Genomic DNA, 18,876 nt, shown 5'->3' with positions numbered 1-18,876 from the left:
CTTTACTGAATCACAGTATTTATCAGCACTGTCACCGCAGAACTGTCAAACTTTTAATGTGCCTGAAGAATTCCAGCCTTTAGATGGATGAGTGTGTGATGTCATCATAACTGCATTTTTATGTAAATGCGTGCCATAAAATAATTTTGGATTAAATGATGTGTTCCTTTCATGTTGGCAGAATATAATTCATCTTTAATGGCAACAGACTGTTGTATATGTGCATCTGAAAGTTAAATATTTTGATTCACACTTATGATGTATTGATTTTACATTGTTACCAAATGGTATTTCAAAATCAATTCAGAATGCCATAGTTCAAAATCTAGTCACTCATAAAGTTATTTTCTTGGAAACCACTCTGAAAGTGGGGGTGGTTAGGAGAGGGTAAGAGCTACAAAGAGAAGGCAAATGGAAGGATTTCAGAGGGTGGTAGGTTTGAGAGCAATCTTAATTTTTATCATTTCTACGTGTTCTTATGCAAACATTGCTTCTGTGGTATTAAACAATAATAAATCCAGAAATGCAAAGCTGTTTGTTATCATCTCACTCTGGATTTGTCTAAATGTATACTAAATCTCAGTTTTTGGCTTTAAGGAAGTATTCATTGGTTTAAAAAAAAAAAAAAAAGAAAACAACACTTGATCCTCATTGTGCAAACATTTACATGTATGTAATCCAGAAAAATTCAGTGTGAGTACATTTTTTGATGTGAACAAATGATGGCAAGACTGCTCAGTTTGGACAGAACACCTTATTCAGTATTACTTTAACCAAAGCCAGAGTAGTTCTGGCTTCACGAGATACTTCAGCACTCTCTGATTCTGTACTGCTGACACTTGTGACACCCTTCATTTGCTGCACTCACATCTGCTGGTGCTAGCGCTGCATGAGAGTAGTGTAGGTAAGAAGAAACCTTTGGGGTTTGCATATGATAAAAATGAGAGAGATGCAAAGATACGTTGTTTACGCATAATCACACCAAATCCTTTCAAAAATACTAGTAACTATTAAAAAGAAGATATGATCATAAAAGACTGTCCTATACTCACAGTGCCTGGGTACACTTCTAAAAAGGTGCAAGATAATGTCATATTCTCTCTTGACTTTGTCTACTGCTGTCATGCACATCTTAATGTTGAATTTTAAAAACTCTTAAGTTATAACCAAGCTACTGTATCTCCTGTAACCATGTGTCTGCAATAACAAATGTGTTTTATGTATTTCTTCCTTTTTATTTCTCTTTTTCCTACAAGATTTTTTTTCCACCAAAGGACTGTATTTAAACAGGAATACTTGCTACAATGAATGAGAAAAGTATTTTTGTGTTTCATGTGTGTATACATATAAACATACATATAAGCAATTCAGTATGTCATCCTATTTTCCTGATGTATATATTAGTTCAGCTTTGCTCTCTGGCTTGTGGTACAATGGTACCTTCCTCCTGGCATAGAGAAGAGGCTCGTTAAATTTGAGCAGCAGAAAACAGTGGCACATCTTGAAGCAGTAGCATCTGGTATTCTCAGCCTCAATCAATGCATGCCAAAGGAATACTGTGTGCTACAAATATGTCTGATAGCCTTTAATGTTTAATAGGTTTTTGTAGTACAATATTGCTCTCTTTTGCTTTCTTTTGACTGCGCTGCCTAATTATCATGTACTTGTACGTACTGCATTATTTCACAAACATAAATACATGCACAGTAATTTCATTTCTAATATAAATGCAAGCTAAGTTTCCCAGGCTATTGGAATTTCTGTATATTAAGCAATTGACTCATCTTTTGCTTACAAGCATTTTTGTTACTATTTTAATAATCCTTTGGTTTTGAGGGTAAAACGGTTCCCAAAACCCTCAGGAGTAAGCAGAGGTGTGTAGATGGATATATAATATTTTTGATCATCCTCTTAATCTTCTTGTTAGTGGGGATAGAACTTCATTGTAAACTACAAAGTCTTCTAAATTAGTGGTCTTCGTCTTGTGTTTTGGGATACTTGGAACTGTCAGTAAAGAATCCACAAATGTGGAGGAGAGAGAGGTGAGATCACATGTACTACCCAACAGTCTGCCCAAGGAAAATCTTCAAGGAAAAAAAAATAATAAGAAGAACAGCTTAAGAAATCAAACAAAGGTGTAAACCCAACCTGTAGTCCTCCAACTTCTAAATTGTCCTTATTTGACATAAGAAAACCTTGCCGTCCTGTCCCAGAAGTGACACATGGAAATGCTTATTCTCACACTCAAAGCTAGTGTTGGCTAACAGTTAATTTCTGGATGAGGTGGGAGCAGTTGACTTGCACATTCCTTTTTATACATTTGGCTGGACAAAAAGCAGTGGCAGCTGCAAGAGCACGAAGGCTGTGGTTCTGAGGAAGATATGGAGTGACATTTTTTTGTTGTGAATCTCAGTGAGGCATAAGAAAACCTGTTTATTTTGGAGAAGTTCATTCCTTTTCAAAATTGTAGCATGCTGCAGTAGAGTGGTCTGTGGCTTATCTAGTTTTAGTTCAAACAACAAAAGCTGGGTTCGTGTAACAGTAATGCTGGCCATAGCTGTAATTGGAGTTCCACTGAAAATAGAGTCAAACTCCATTTAAATACTTTCAGGGGATGAGGGGAATATCTAATTTGCTTTCTTTAAACCAAGATCTGTTCAGTTCAGACTTGGTACATTTTCTCCCTGCTTTATTAATTCCATTGTGTGAATTGTACTGCTACAACTTTTTTGTTGTATTTCTACAACTTTTATTTGAAAAGAACTGTTATACTTGGCAAAGTTGTAGTGTGTTCTCACATACACAACTCTTAATTTCTGTATTTTAGTATCAAATAACTATTTCAATAAAAATATAAAATGAAAAGTTTGTGGAAGACTGAAATCAAATGGCAGAAATGAGCTTTAGGAAACCCCAAAGACAGAGCTGTAGTTTTGAGAGAGTTCTAGCCCTCTACTTTGCAGGATCTGAAAAAGCAAGCTCTACTATCTGCATCTCAGTACTTTTATGTTGCCTTTCCAAAGGAAAATGGAGTTGGATGCAGGCCTGAGTTAGATCTCACGGGGATAGTGTTCTGTACCTTAAATTACAATCAGATGTATTTTAGTTCAGATGAAGTTTTCAGCCTAAAATTGGTAAGAAGCCTAATTATTTGACCAGGTTACTATTTACACAGACCACTGTATAGCAATCTGTGATTTATCCACAGCTGGCAACATGTTAACCTTGAAAGGTTTTTATTTTGTGTTTGGAACAGTATTTAAATATCCAACTCTGTTCATTAAATGAAAAACTAAAAGATGGTAGAGATTGCTATGGAGACAAGATGTTATATAAACTGTTCATTTTAATTCTTCAGAATGTAAAAATAGCAAAGAAGCTTGGATGTTTACAGGCTTCCAGTCATTCAAGGTACTGAGTAACTCCATAAGATGCAAAGCATTCTTATGCCCTTTGGACTTTTATTGTCTTTCAAAATCCAGGCATGATTCGCTACAAGCAATCCTGCATTCACTAGACTGGAAAGCGTGGGGTAGGGAGAAATAAACAAGAGACTTCCTAAGTAGTCTTTAACCTGTAGACTTTTTATTATATTATTTTCCAGCAGTATGATGCCTAAGATGATCAGCTAGCTGAAGTAGACAGGAGAAAAATATAGATATGCTATGATCCAAAGACAGAATAATATGGTTAAAACTTGGAAAATAAAATTGTTTCGCTGTTGTACCTTTTAGAGTGGCAGTGTTATAGATAGAACTGAAATGGGGTTTTATTTGTGTGACCCCCCAAAAAAAGATTGCTGTGTACTGTGACATTTTCTCTGGCCCTAAATTTAACCCTTGCTGCTCTTGCTTGAGAATGATTGTTGTTCAGTGAGTTTTGAGAACAGTTCATAAAATTGCTTTTAGAATCATAGAAATAGAACATATGATTTTTTTTTTTTAATTAGTGTAAACACCAAGCCATTGTCTAATTAATAGAGTAGTGAAACTAGGGAATTTTTACATAACGCCTGGAACACGTGGAAAAACATTGCCTATCAGGGTTGGAGGTAAGTGTGTGCAAGGCTAAATTCAAACTGGCACCCTTGAGCTGATCTGTGTACGCGGTTGAAATCACCATTCACAATTTCATAGACAAATTCAGTTCTGTTCATTCTCTGTTTCATTTTTTGATTCTTTGTATTTATCTGTGATAACATTCAGCTTGGGGAAGAAGAGATCTTGAAAAATCATTTCCCTAGATCTGTTAGCAACCAAGAACTTTAATATTAAAGAATGAAGGACAATACTCTAGGGGAGGTGATAAACTATATTGTTACGTTTTTTAAAGATGTGGTATAATGGAAAAGAATTCAGTATCTTTTGCGTAAATACTGTAGCTGGATGTCCCATTGAGACTCTGGAGTCTACTGCTGTGCCAGCCGAGGGGCGAGAACTGCAGGTCTGCTCAGTTCTGATAGCTGACAGCATCGCAGTCTCCCTTCCCGTGAGCACCGGTATCCCTTTATGGAGTCTGTGGTTGTAGGCAAATGGGCAGAAATGTGAAAAGCCATAGTTTTTTCCTATAGGATAATTACAACTACTACAGTGACACCATGCTCAACAGATTTGTTATAAACAAGGTAGTAATTTCTCAGGGATGGGATTTCATTCATCTTTTAGCTGTGTGTAAGCCATCTTATTGGACATTGGAATTAAGCAGTGCAGTCTGATTGACTGTCGTTCTATAAAGGGCCATTTAGAACGATCATGTAGCACCTTTTAAAATACAAACACTAGTCTTGGCTGCCATGGAAAAGGAAACAACATGCAGCGCAGTAGTAGTGGGTTATGTTTAATTCTGGAGCGTTGTCATTCTCAGCATATGCAGATTCTTTGTCACTTCTGTAATTTCTTAATGGAAAGGCAGCATTTAGACATAGTTTTTTGTTTGATTTTAAATCTGTGCATATATATGACAGAAAAGTTGGGTTGGAGAGATGTTATAGAAGCAGCATACTTAATGTGGTTCCTGATTTGAAACTATTAAAAATCATTTGTTTTTTCTGGTGCTTGCAGGGATTCTTCCTGACGGTTTCACCAGAAGCAATATTAAAAGTGGCTACTCAAGCTTCTGCAAACAACAAGATCTTCAGCTTGAATCTTTCTGCACCATTTATTAGCCAGTTCTACAAAGAGCCTATGATGAAAGTCATGCCCTATGTTGACGTCCTTTTTGGAAACGAGACGGTGAGTCTTAACAAAGTATTTGCATCTCTTGCACCTGCTTGGTTGTGTCCAGAAGCCTGCTTTTTGGTTTTCCTTCACATAGAAAGTCACCATCTGAGGTGTCAGTAGAGAATGAAATCTGCAGTCACTGGACTGTGAAATTTCCATTGATGCCAAACACGTAACTTGACCTGTCAGAGGTTTGCAACTTGCTTGTTTTAGTGTGGCAACACATGAACAAGTTACTCTAGATTAAAAGAGGATATGTCCAACACATTGGATGTTTCCTAATAGCTGCCCGTATACATGATGTACTCACTCAGCAGTTAAATCTCTGCTGGAAGAAAAAAATATGAAGGGCCACTGCAGAGCTACTGAAGTGCTGTAACTTGTTTCCATACACATACTCCTATTCTTGATAGCATTTTCTGTGATGAAGTAGAATCTTTGGGGAGAAGTGGTAGGAGAAAGCTAAAAAACATTTAATTGGTTTAGAAGGCTCTCATTGATTTTTATGGTAGATAGACTGGTGGTCCATCTAAGGAAGGCTTATCTTTGCTATGCAACAGTTGGGAAACAGATTGCATGAAACTCTGCCTGGAAGTCCATGGTAATAGACCCGCTGAATTCAGATTTCACTCATTGTAGTGCTATCACTTTTTGATTTTTTCCACTTCAGAAAGTGCTTTTAAAAATTAGTTTGTTCTGCACAAAATGGTTAAGTAAATAAATAAATCTTAGAAAGTGTGATATACCTAAATGAAGTGTTGGCATGTCTCTCAAGATAACTACATTAGTACTGGAAAATTATGGAAAAGTTACTCATTCCTGTTAGTGGTTATTCCTGATTGTGACACAGAGAGTTCCACCAACACAAATCAATTTTTACACTGTTTCTGCATCTACACATTAGGGGCTAGCATTATTACAAATACAGTACCTAAAGAAGTACTTTTAAAATGGAGAATACGGCAATATTGTTAGATGCAGTAGGATAAGGAAAAAAAAAAAAAAAAAAAAACGTAGATAGCAATATGGAAGTAGTATTTTCTGGACATTGTGCTGCTATTGCCAGTTTTTGCTTTAATTCAGTCTTCTGCAATACAGTCCTTACAAAGAGCATTTGGATTTCATAGTAGTGTATTCTAAAGAAAAAAAAAAGTCAGGTCTCACAAATTAGGTAGACCAAGTCTAGTCAGTGTTTGGGTGGGAAAGGTTCAGAGTAATTTCTGGGATTAGATATTGCTGGTCTTCTCTATAGATATTGTCCCATTCACCTACTGGGAGAATTCATATCACAGGAGTTCGTAAGGTACTGTTTCTCAGAAGATAAAACACAGATTGGTACTACTTGTATATTTGCATGCTTTGTCAGCAATAGTCCACTATACTGGCAACATTCCAGTTTTGCAAATTATATTCAGTCTACCTTAATTTCCCCTGACATTTCAGTTTGCTGTGGTGTTTTTCACCTGCTGTCATAAAATACTGTGTAGAATTGTTGTGCATATTAAAGTGTGAAATATTTTCTGCATTTTCTTTGTATAATTTCTGAAGCGTCCTGTTGTCTTTCAGGGTAAAAGACACTATTTAAGCTTAAGTGACCATCCTTGGACTTGTCTGTACCATGTGTAAACACTCTGGAGTACCAGCCTCTCATGGCATACTTTTGTAATCAGTTGAAACCCTGGTCATCTTTTAGTATCTGTTTTCCACTATATAAGCTGGACGTTGCTACTTTTGAGTTGTTGAAATCATATTCACAGTGGTTTATTCTCTTGTCGTTCTGTGTGACTTGAAACCACACTCTTGGCATGGTATATTTCCAGTTTATAGTAGCTGCTGTATCTTGTAATTGTCAGTCTTCCTGCTCTCTGCATATGGTTTGTGGTAAAGAATAGTTACAAAACTCAAGAGAAGCTTACTCTGACATGTTCTGCATTCTGGTAGCTTCCTTCTTTGTTTATTGTTCCTACATTTATTTCATCTGCAAGTACATTCAGGACTTTGTGTTTATGTATGCCTTGATGGGGAACGAACCTCCCCAGCTAGTCAACACCAAAATTTTGCCCATTTACTGTGATTTCCTTTTACTTTTTTCTGTTTTCCATCAGTTTTGCTAGTTTAGTTAAATCCTTAAAGTGCGTAAGTTAACATATACGCAAGACATACAAAGTTGTGTCGTTGTTTTTTATTAGTACAAACAATAGACTCAGACATGGTTTTTATTCTTCTCTATGTTTATCTTCACTCCACATTATAGACCAATACAATTTGATTGTTAATCACTGAGCTGTTTGGTTTTTTTAGAGTAATACAAAAAACATCCAAGAACAGCAAAATTCCAAATTACTGCCATTCCTAAACTAAAAACAATTGGCGAAGTGATTTTAAATTACATCTTCTACTTAAAAATTTACATCTGAATGGAGATTGGTTATTTCAAGTTTCAGCCAGATGGTAATTAAAATGGGCAAGTTATAAACCTCTTAGAATAAATGTTCTAGTTCAGAATGTAAATGCCAGCATACCCTTAACTGCGATGGAGACATTGAATGCTGTGATAACAACTCAATACATTTATCAGTTTCAGCATTAGCTCAATGACCAGTGGTGTTTTGATCATTGCTTTAAAACCCTTTTACGACTAGCCAAACATCTTGCCTTGGATTTTGATACTTATTAACTGTACTTCATGTAATAAATTTAGTACAGAACATTCAGAATAGGAATAATTACATGTTCATTGCTGCTAACCAATTAGGGCCATTCTGCAGTTATTATCTAGCAATACATGACTGGAGAACTTGATTATTGTCATTGCTTTTAATTTTTATTAAATTAAGTTTTTTTTAATAGTGTCATTTTGCAAATGATTCTTAGCAATAATACCTTCCAAGCTACCATAATCACTGGATAATTAACCTGCCAGGATTAAGCACACTCTACTTTGCCTCAGGATGCTTAACTCTCAAATAAGGTCAATTATCTCCTGATGATAACTGCTTTGTCACAAGTTGCTGCTTAATTCATCTGTAGAAGCTCACCTTAGAATACATATTTTACAACTCAGAGTAACTTACAGTAACTGAATGGTCAAAGGAGTGAAAGCTTTTAAAATTACATCCCTACGTAAAATTGTGCCATGTTTCCTACGCAGCAATTACCAGGCAAGTAGAGGAGACAAAATTTGCATCTATTTCTTTTCTAGACCACTTTCTCAGTTAGGGCTAAAACTTACCGTCTCTGATGCACTTTGCAACAGGGTCAACCCAGGAAGCACCACTTCTGTGCTACTTTATTTTCATCAGAGAACCCATAGAGAAGTAAGTAATGGCCACAGGAACATGCCCTCCTATTTTTAGTCTCCCCAAAAGATGTGAGTTACAGTAGCTTTTCTTCAGGGAAGGGACTACTTCTGGTGGGAAAGGTTCTGTGTTGTGGAACATGTAGCTGGGGATAGCAGTTTCTTTCCTTTGGAGTTCTTCGGAATTCAAGGGACTCTACAAAGCTTTCATATGATTCATCCCCACATATGGCAGTCATTCATGACTCAGAGAGGAATATTTATTAATATATTGATGTGGTAAAGATCTTCTGGGTTGTCTTCCTACATGCAGGCAGGATATCACTGAGAAATTTTAGAATTTAGAAACTTCAGAATTACAGACATGCTGAGCTCCACATCTACTGCTTTGTAATTAAAAAACAAACAAACAAACAAAAAAAAACAATATATCTTGTATGTAGTGTGCAACAATCAGTAAAAGTTAAGGAGGGTATGGAAAATAGAAATCATGGATTTTTTTTTAAGCAGTGGAATAAACAAAAATAATATCACAAATCTTGGAAATGAGATCTTCTCTAGTGTAAAGAGCTGTTACTTCTAAACACACAGTCTCTGAACAAATTAATTACAGGATTGTAAACTGAATTCTGCAAAGACAGATGCTTCTGCTAGCTGTTTGGGAAATTGATGCTGGTGTGACAGCAAACGTGCTGAAAAGAGAAAGTTGTGTGCAAGACATCTATGTTTTAGCAAGCGATGACAATAGCTTTAGTAATGATTCTGGAATTATGAATCCTGATCTTTAAAAAGATGGGGGCCTTTGTATGCGATAAGATATCAGGCAGCTCTTGTCATCATTTCAGCTTATAATTACACTGAAATGGCACATTTTGTTACATTAATTTAAAATGCTTTCAAGTGAGGCATCAAATACTAACATAAACATCCCCACAAATATATGTGGTTTAAATATAGTCTTTGTGAACCTTTATAAGCCTTTATAAAGGCAAGTCTCCTTAATGACATGGGAAATTCACTTTAATGGCTGATTAACAGTCATTAAAACTGATAAACTCTTTAAAACAGATAACAATGGTTAACATTCTCCCGATTTGATCTTGCTGTCTGTAGGTTTGTGCTTTTCTTAACTGTAGGAGTGAATGGATTTCTCTGGCATAAAACTGTTTTCAACACTCTGGGATTTACACCTAAATGACAGTTTCCAAATAAATTAGTCTATTCCCTTCATGTAACTTATAACACATGTTTGTAAACAACTTTCACTGCACATACTTCGGTATATAACATTACCATATGATATTTGGGCAAAACTCAGTCCTATCTATAAACTTTGCTGGATTATCACCTGGGACAGGATTGGATTAGAAATCCGCCCACAGCTCACAAGAACAAGATGTAATAGCCTTTGTAAGGTAAACGAGCTGCATGGTGATTCTTTTTAAAACTGATGTGCATTTACAATGGTGTAATTGAATTGATCTGAATTTACACCAATCTAATTGCTACTGTTCATGCACCTAGCAGATCCTTTACCACGCTGACTGCACACCTTTTCAAACTGGTGAAGTGTCTGTTTCTGAGGAAATGATTAAGAGATGAGAGACAGGAGAAAATCAGGTGGCAGGTATAATTTGGTATGTGGAGGAAGGGAAATACAGTTTGACTTTTGATGACTGAGGAAAGGCAAGAAAACGTTTCAATCTGTTCTTCCATATCAGGCAGAACCAAGGAGAGAGGAATATAGCAAAGGATGGCTGGTCGTGTCATAAATATCACAAAGTTGTTTCTGTAATTAATTTCAAGTAAGCATTTACAATTATTTTTAAATGTTTGAAATTATCCAGTAGAAGGCAAACACTAAATTGCATTTGGATTGAAACTATGCATCTCAAGGAGACTCATTTTACTAAACCTGCATGCATTTAAAGAGCTCTTAAGATACCTTAATTCTTTAATTCTTCAGCTTTCAGAAATTGATGGATATTGAGGAGTTACTTTCAGCCAGTGGTTGTTTGTAAGCTATCTTCCTTATGAATTCCACCTTTACATTCAGCTTCTAAATCATTTCCCATTCTGATTTAAGTTTTCAGAAGTATTAATCATCTTAAATGAATTAAGTTGAGTGTCAATGTTTTGCATTTCAATATATATGTCAGTACTTTCCATTTCATTATGCTTTCAGAGGTTTTCAGAAACTTGCCCCACTGGTGAGGGTAATTATCTTCATTTCATAGTCTGAGTGAGACAGTGAGACTTGCACATTCCCTTACAGGGAGTTTGCAGTTCAGTTAAAAACCATAGTCAGATATTCTGACCCAGTTTATTAAATCCACATGGGAAAAAAATTTGTAAGGAGACATCTCATCTTCTCTTCTGTTTTAGCAGGTAGAGGTTTTTAAGGTCAACTGCTGGTTGTGTTTGCTTTTCTAAACTGCTGTAAACAGATGGAGATTTCTTTTTATAAATCCTACATTCGAGACTACTGCATAGTCTTTGGAGGGAGTCTGAGATTTAAAAATTGTAATTTGGAATGGAGGAAAAATAAATAGCATTTTTCTTTGCTGTCTTTGTAGAATTTTGACACTTATTCCTGGTGTAGATATTTCATTTTCAATTATAGGAAAGCTCTGGCATTGTAATATTGCTGCTTAATTCACAGAATTAAGTATGCCAATACTTTTTCGGTACTAGAATATCTAATAAACTGTGGCCAACTGAAAAATGAGAGGGTCTCTAGCACAAGGGAGGTTGATAATGTCAGTGGCATGCTGTAAAGATGTGCTCTGGGAAGGATGCTGAAACAGCCCAAGGCTATTTCAGCTGCAGACACTGAATCTGCTTCTCCCTCTCTTTTCCCCACCCCTGCCTTGTGAACTGCAATGGCTCTCTAAGATGAAATGCTTTTAAATCATTTCCCAACCTTGCAGCCATCATTGATAAAAGCCCTGTTATTTGAAATGATATGAATCACTGTGGAGTTAATCATACCTTATACAACAACATATTTTGTTGTGATTCATTCTGTTTCAATTAATCATCTTATTTATCTACATTGTCTCAGCTGCTGCACTGAAATTCATGAGTAATAAGCAAGTAATTATTTTAGTGTAGTTTACCTAGTACATTATGAATGAAAGAAAAATTGAGAGCCAAGTATTTAAATTGATATTTAGTGCTGCTTTCAGCTAATGTCTAGCTATTTAAGTAATTTAGGAATCCTATCTCAAAAATGGCTTTCTTTTTTCCTGTTATGGAAAACAACCAGGTATTTAGAAGAGAAGCATGTACTTTACAACAGGCTTCACTTCTTGAAACCAGAAATATTTTCTGGTAGTCTCAGAATGCTTAGGGATATTTATCCTTCCTTATGCTATGCAGTGTTGAGACACTTGTAAGATTACGAATACTGTACAGAATGCAGATCAAGACCGAACACGTCCTGTGACAAGGGAAGGCAGATTTCACCATATTTCAGCAGCTTGTGTTTTACTGCCGATGATTGATAACCCTTTTCACTTTGTAGCGCTTCCCAGAGCGTCTCATAACACTTCATAAACATTAAAGCTCAGAATAAACCAAGAAGGTGGGTGTGTAGTCTTGTCTCTGTTTTACAGGTGGACAATTGAGAGGTTACTTGCCCAAGGTCATATAGCAAGTCAATAGTAAAGCCAGGAACAAGCAAAATAGTTCTAACTTTTTTCTTCTGATAGTATCCTGAATTTTTGTCAGCTGATGAATATATTTAGGAAAAAACTCACCTGTTAAAGACCTGCCAGGATTTGGCTTTCAGTTTGTAGAGTACAACTAACATACATCTCTGAAAGCTTTTTAAAGGGGAAATGCGTATACTTTCAATAATCACAATAATAGGGCAAAAAGCAAGTATGTAATATAAGAGCTGCAAAAATAAAGGTATGAGTAAAATTTAGTAATACCATTGATAAGGAGTAGAAGAATAAAGACAGAAATATTCATAAAAACTTCTTTAAATCAGTACCAATTCAGAAGAGTTCAATTTCACAGGGATATTTGCAGATAACTTAGCAAGTAAAGTATTTTTAATTTCTGTAAAAGACATTTGGATCCAAAATATACTGGATTTTGTTTTCTAACCCATCTGAGGTCTGTTCTGCGACTCCACATTTCAAGGCCATTTTGGAGTGGATGCAGCCAGTTTGCAATTCAGAGCATTGTTAGGTCACACTAAAGCCTCTTAAGCCAACAAAGAATCATTGAGATGTACGGTGGGTTGTAGGGCTGCATTTAAGATGCCATTCCATGTTATGCTCGATCCTATCTGGACGTCAGCAGATGCAGAAAGGGTTGATCTCTCTCACCTGCCCATACTCAACTCCCTCACCAACCTTAACATGATCATTAGATCCAACTAGATGAGAGATTAATACATGGTGGTGCAGAGGACTTTGAAGGAGAGAGCTTGATAACCTCTCTGTTTTGTCTGATCTAACCAGTCTGTAATGTTAGTCTGTAATGTCTTCCAAGAAAGACAGCAAAGAAACATGGCATTATCTCACTTAAAGATTTGATTTCTGCAGTATAGTATTTACAGCAGTATCCTTTTTAATCCTGACTTAATGTTATATATGCAGCCACTCAATATTGTTTTATCTACAGGTATTTGGTTGAATCTTATTACACATGGATAAGTTGAGGTATAGCTATAAAGTTCTTGGACAGAGGTTATTACATAAAAGAACTTGTATTTGCCTAAGGACTATGTATTGATGGTTTCTGTGTTTACAAATTTGAGTCTGAGCAAAGAGTACTTGAAAGAGAATAAAAGGAAAGAATAGTCAAGGAGACAGCTGTGACTATGTATCCCTCTTTGTTCAAAACCCTGTAATTGTGTATTGTTGGGGGGTCTGGAGGCTGCTCTAAACTCAGTCTTGCTTTTAAATTATTCTTTAAGGAAGGGTGCTTTTAGCTGGAAAATGACTCTGTGCCTTGTCCTGGTGGTATGACAAGCACAAGAACCAGGTATGCTGATTAAATACAAATGGTGTATTCTTTCATGCTAAACTCTCAATGTGTCAAATCTCATTTTGCTGCTATAATCACAAAAGGATCAAAAAGCAGGAGCACTTTCAGCCTTAGGTCTCCCACAGGTGTTTTCTACTGTATGTAGTATTTCTTCAGGCAACTTAAAACTCACTTTTAAAATAATTTTAATTTTTATGATAATGCAGATTATCTTTATAATTTAATATTGCAATTTATATGCTCAGGTTCACGGACAGATTAATACTCTACTGTCTGGAACATCCTACATCACAGGAAACCACCACATTACATCTAGAATTTAAGTTGCAAAAATACGGTGGAGTACAATACAAACATACTTGTAGCATGGACTGAGGTGATGAAACTCAGTAACTCAGCTTACATTTCTGTAAGCTTTTTTTTTTTTCTTTTTTTTTTTTTCTTTTTTTGAGTGGGAGATGGAAGGCTACATAATTCACCTCTGCCTCATTAGCTGAAGAAGCTAAAAGTCATATAGTACATGAAGTGAAAACCACCCTGGTTTTACAAACTACTTTCTTAGACAGATCTCTGAAGAACTGAATTATTTTCTGTCAGAAACTTCTGGCTGAGGCTTAAGTAATAGTTTTTTTAAGCCAAAACAGTCAAGATTGTCAATAATTGTATATTTCTTATTTCTGAGATACACATGGTGAAACCTAATATACTAATGTTTTTAGCATCGTAACTATAATGGGAGCTCTACTTTGACTAATATGTATAAAATTATATGAGTACTCCCAGAAGTTGATCCTCACATTTCCCAAGTGTTACGTAAGATAATCTGATATTTTCAAATTTTTAAGCTTTGTCTATTTACGTCTCACTTTCTCAAATGCACAGTGGGGACAGCATCCCATCTTGCTGAGTTACAAAGTTAATTGTAAAAGAACAGTGAGTATTGCAGAAATATCCAGGAGATCATTTGGAAAATAACGTTTCCAGTGAAAAATTAGTATGTTGGATATAAGTATATAAGTCACTATGGTTCAGTAGTCCACATATTAACCAAGGAGTTAGATACCTATAAAAACAATATGAAATCATGTAATTTCAATTTTATCTTAAAAAATTCACTGTGAGTTGACCTTAAAGTTACACAGGCCTTTTGCTGGTGTTTGCTTACTCAGTGTGCTTGATGTTGCAAACTTATCCATTCCTGTGTCATGAGTTGTGCAGTATCTCTGCAGTTTCCAGAGGTTTTATGCACCACTATGACCTCTGGTGTCACAGGTAGTCATTAGAATGGCACCTTCATGCAGACTACAAAGTTCCTTGGAGAACTATTTAATACCACTCTCGGTATTACTCCTGTGGTTAGCCGTCATGTAACATCTGTTGCCTATCCAGCAGTGTAGACTTGTATACATAGCTAGTTTGACATTTCTGCAGGGAGAGATATTTTATAACCGGACAATAGGGCAAATCCTTACACTACTATTTTTTTCAAGAAAGTATGCAATAATAAAATAAGTGCAAAGAATAAAGATAAGAGCGTTGTTCAGTCTGTATGAGAGTAAATTTTTCATTTAATTGTTTTAATATTGAAGCTGCTTAAGAAAAATAGGTGCATGTGTAGTTGTACAAAAGCATGTTGAAACTGGATAAAAACAGCTCTTTTTATATTTTTTTTAAACTTGTATAAGGAAATAATCTTGAAAACAAATTTTGGGTGTTTAGGAATAGAATTGGCAATGTCTTTGTTGCATTAACATATTTTTCCATACTATTACATAGCACTTTTTTTCAAAGCTACTGTTTAAACCTCATTTCTTTTATGTTATCTTTCTGTATCAACACTTCAACTTGTTTATATAGCTCAAATAATATTTTTGTTCTGTCAAGAGAGTTTTAATCTGATTCCACAGCTATTCAGTAGTTACATTTTTTTTGACTTTCTTCACTGAAGAAGAGCAAAACCTAGACATTTAAACCCATTTTTTCTAATTTCTATCCAGTTATATAATCTTCTGTTACTAGGATTTCTACTGTTTGTAGATTTGATGGGAAGAAGTGTAACCCATGGATGTTTTATTTAAGACTATTGAAAAGGTGTTATGTATAAGTAAACAACATAAAAAGATTTGTCCTTCTTGTATTGATATTATACATAGACAGTATTTAGAACTTTCTTCTGCTAAACTGTTGTTTATTGATTAAAATCTATATAGTAATTTTGAATTAATTTAGGATTAAGATACCAGAGTTGTTAATAATGAGCATTTTTGTTATTTAAACCTCTTTATACAATTAAAACAGTTTGTAACTCCTATAGATGTGATTAAAAGGAATGTTGAGCAAGCAAAAACGAGGGTTGAGTGTGAAATTATGAAACAGACAATGGGTCATAAATATACCTAAGGGCTGCAAAAATATTTTATTGTTTTCTAAGTAGATTTTCAAGGAGTTGTCAAAAAAAATTAGGAAGCGAGCTTCCCGGAATTGGAAAATTTTCTAAAATTTCAGGGAATTGCAGGTATGTTCCTCTATCAGTGCACCTGAAGATTTTTCTTAAATTTTTAGTGGAAGAAGTATTGCCTGTGTGGGTGGGCAGTCAGATGTTCTTAACACACAGCATTTTGTATATATGCCAGTTTGGGACAGCTATGATTAACATGCCTTTTTCCTCTCATTGGAATTTCTACTAGACCAGTAGATACATCTGTGAGCGGTCTTGGACACATACCAGTTTCAGATAAATGGATCAGTCAAGTTAAATTCTGTACATACAGTTGCCAAACACTATACATTCGATTTGAACATCAAAGGAACTGCCAGATTTGGATAGAGCTGCATCTTGGTATAAGTGAATTATGATAATGAGTCAAACTACTGAATCTAACTGCTCAAAAAAACCCACTCATCATCTGGAACCAAATTTACTTCTCCTGGAATCTAATTTGGTGAAAAGAACTGAAGAAAGACATAGCCTCATGCTGCCAATTGTAGACTGTGTCTCAATGTGCATTATCTGAGAGGTAGGTGGGCAGATGCATGAGTATTCTAAAAGGTAGCACTGGTGGGAGGTGGACCTATTATTTAGAGTACACCATGGCATGAAAGCGATGAGGTAAGTCATCCCAAAGTTATTTTTTCATGTAATGTAATGAGATTAAGAATTATAAGGTGTGTTTTCTTCTTTCTTGTAACAGACTTAATTCAAAGCATACCTATTCATTTTGCACCACCTCTAATAGAGTTGTTTTTGTAGGAAGTTAGATGTCAATTATTTCTTTCTAATCAACTTTCACCTCTACTATTCTTAAGTAAGGGTTTATCTTTTTTGTTAGTTGGAACTTAAAAGTGCATTGTATAGAATACTGCAACATAAATTAACAGAAGTTTGTTACTTCAGAAGGCATTTGGACAGATTTAAAGTGAGAGAAGAATATCTAATAGGTTAGCAAGGAATGTTATCATACCAGGAAGATGCTTAATTCAGGAGTAAATTACAGAGACATTCTTTTGGCTGTTATTCAAGGTAACAATTTCTAGAATAGTATTTGGTGTAATTAAACACATAGCAAACCTCCTAATTTTTCTATTTTAAAATATGTGCATTCAGTGTATATATTTAATAATGATCTTTAATGTTATATGGATGCAGAAAATTGGATAACTAGAAAATATGGCTGTCCACAGTAAATAGCATTTAACTTTCACTTTTCACAGTAATAGCCAACTCTTTAATGAGAACTTAAAAGAAACTGAACTTTTCTGTAAATATTTCATTACAAGTTTTCTTTCAACTTTCTTTCCAACATAGGAGCTGAGATTTTTTCCAAAGACAGGGTCCTGGTCTAGATAGATAGATGATCTGATTCATTCATTTTGGCCACTACAGTGGTCCTTGAGCAAAGATATTTCTTTCAAGAAGAGATTACCCAGATAATTAGAACTCTCTCATTTTACAATTTATGCCACATGTGGAAAGTTTTTTAATGATTTTTTTTAATTAGATTTGAACAACTGTTTTCAGTGCTACTGTTTGTTCATCTGTTAATAAGACCTCTTGCAATAAATTCTTGTTCAGGATAATGAGTAAGAAAAATTATCCTTCATGTACATAAAATTCCCAAGAGTAAATTTGAAATGTATCCAACTTGCTGTGCAAATTGTTTGAAATGTAACTAATTTTGTCTATACTAATCTGCCCAAACCATATTACTAATTTAAATCGAGATCATAATATGCAGTGATATTTACCTTTTCATAACATTTCCTTAAGTGCGTATTTTTTTCTTTTACTTATTTCTTACATTCCATTTTTCTGAAGTCAAACACGTCATGCCCAGCAACAACCTGAGATGTAAATTGGGTATAACTATGCAATGTTTTCCTATTTTAGTTCCACATTTTACAAACACTTCCATGGATCTTATGTTGCCTGTCTCAGCTATGTGGAAAGTATAACAAGGTCTTCAGTAGTACTTATTACTGAGCATAGTTACTATTCTCTCTCAACACAGACAGCTTCTATGCTCCGAACTACCCCAAGTAGCCATCTTTCTGTAATAAGCTGTCTCCTGAAAACCCTTTCCATCTTCCTGCTCACAATAATCTCCCTGCAAATATGAAATGCCTCCCTATTATTATACTGACTAGGGGCATAAGGCATTCAGTGTTCAGGCCCACATCAATATCTTTGGTCCTTGGATGGCTGTAAATGGAAGACTGACAATATTGGAGAGGGGAGATCCCCAGCTTGCCAGCAAGACACACCGAACTTACTGCCTGCCCTTGAAGGCTTCCAGGATATTAAGCCTTACGTATGAGTTTGCCATTTATCAGAAGCTATTATGGGATAACCTTAAAAATTTTCAAAAACATTTTCCTCTGAGCCTCATACAACTTCCTGACTTTATAGACAAAGCCCTATGAAAAATGGTATCAATATTTTTTTTTTAAATTCCCTAAAATATTTCTAAGTTTTCCTGTGATACACGTCATATACAGAATATATCATGAGTTGACATGGTAAAATGATTATATGGATCCTTTTCTAAGGCAACTTGCATTACTTGGCAGTGAATTGACCATTTGAGTAATATGTACATGTACATCCCAAGATAGCTATTCTAAGAAAGTATCATGTTTGGTTTTTGTTGTTTTTTTTCATGCCTATCTCTTACCCTTACTGTTACAGCAGTTAACTTTGTAAAAGGTGTTTGGAGTACTATACACTATACAAAACAGAGTAAGAGGCATGTACTGTTCAAAGAAACTTACATTTCAAGTAGAGATAACACAAAAAAAATAGACAAGAAAGGACTGGAAAGAGGTGAAATGTCATAACAATGATGATACACTCGATTG

At 35.2% G+C, this 18,876-nt stretch overlaps 1 protein-coding gene across 1 annotated transcript in view; it reads left to right on the top strand.

The window, feature by feature from the left end:
• Positions 1–18,876, top strand: part of ADK (adenosine kinase) — a 278,665-nt gene that overhangs the window by 193,082 nt on the left and 66,707 nt on the right. Inside the window, exon 7 of the mRNA XM_027460598.3 lies at positions 5,061–5,231. Within this exon, the coding sequence (XP_027316399.1) occupies positions 5,061–5,231 (171 nt within the window). The remainder of the gene's footprint in view (positions 1–5,060; positions 5,232–18,876) is intronic.

The sequence above is a fragment of the Anas platyrhynchos genome, chromosome 6 (genome assembly GCF_047663525.1).
Source record: "Anas platyrhynchos isolate ZD024472 breed Pekin duck chromosome 6, IASCAAS_PekinDuck_T2T, whole genome shotgun sequence".
NCBI classification, from domain to species: Eukaryota; Metazoa; Chordata; class Aves; order Anseriformes; family Anatidae; genus Anas; species Anas platyrhynchos.
The sequence above is the reverse complement of the archived record's forward strand: the minus strand, read 5'-3'. Positions and strand labels throughout refer to the sequence as shown.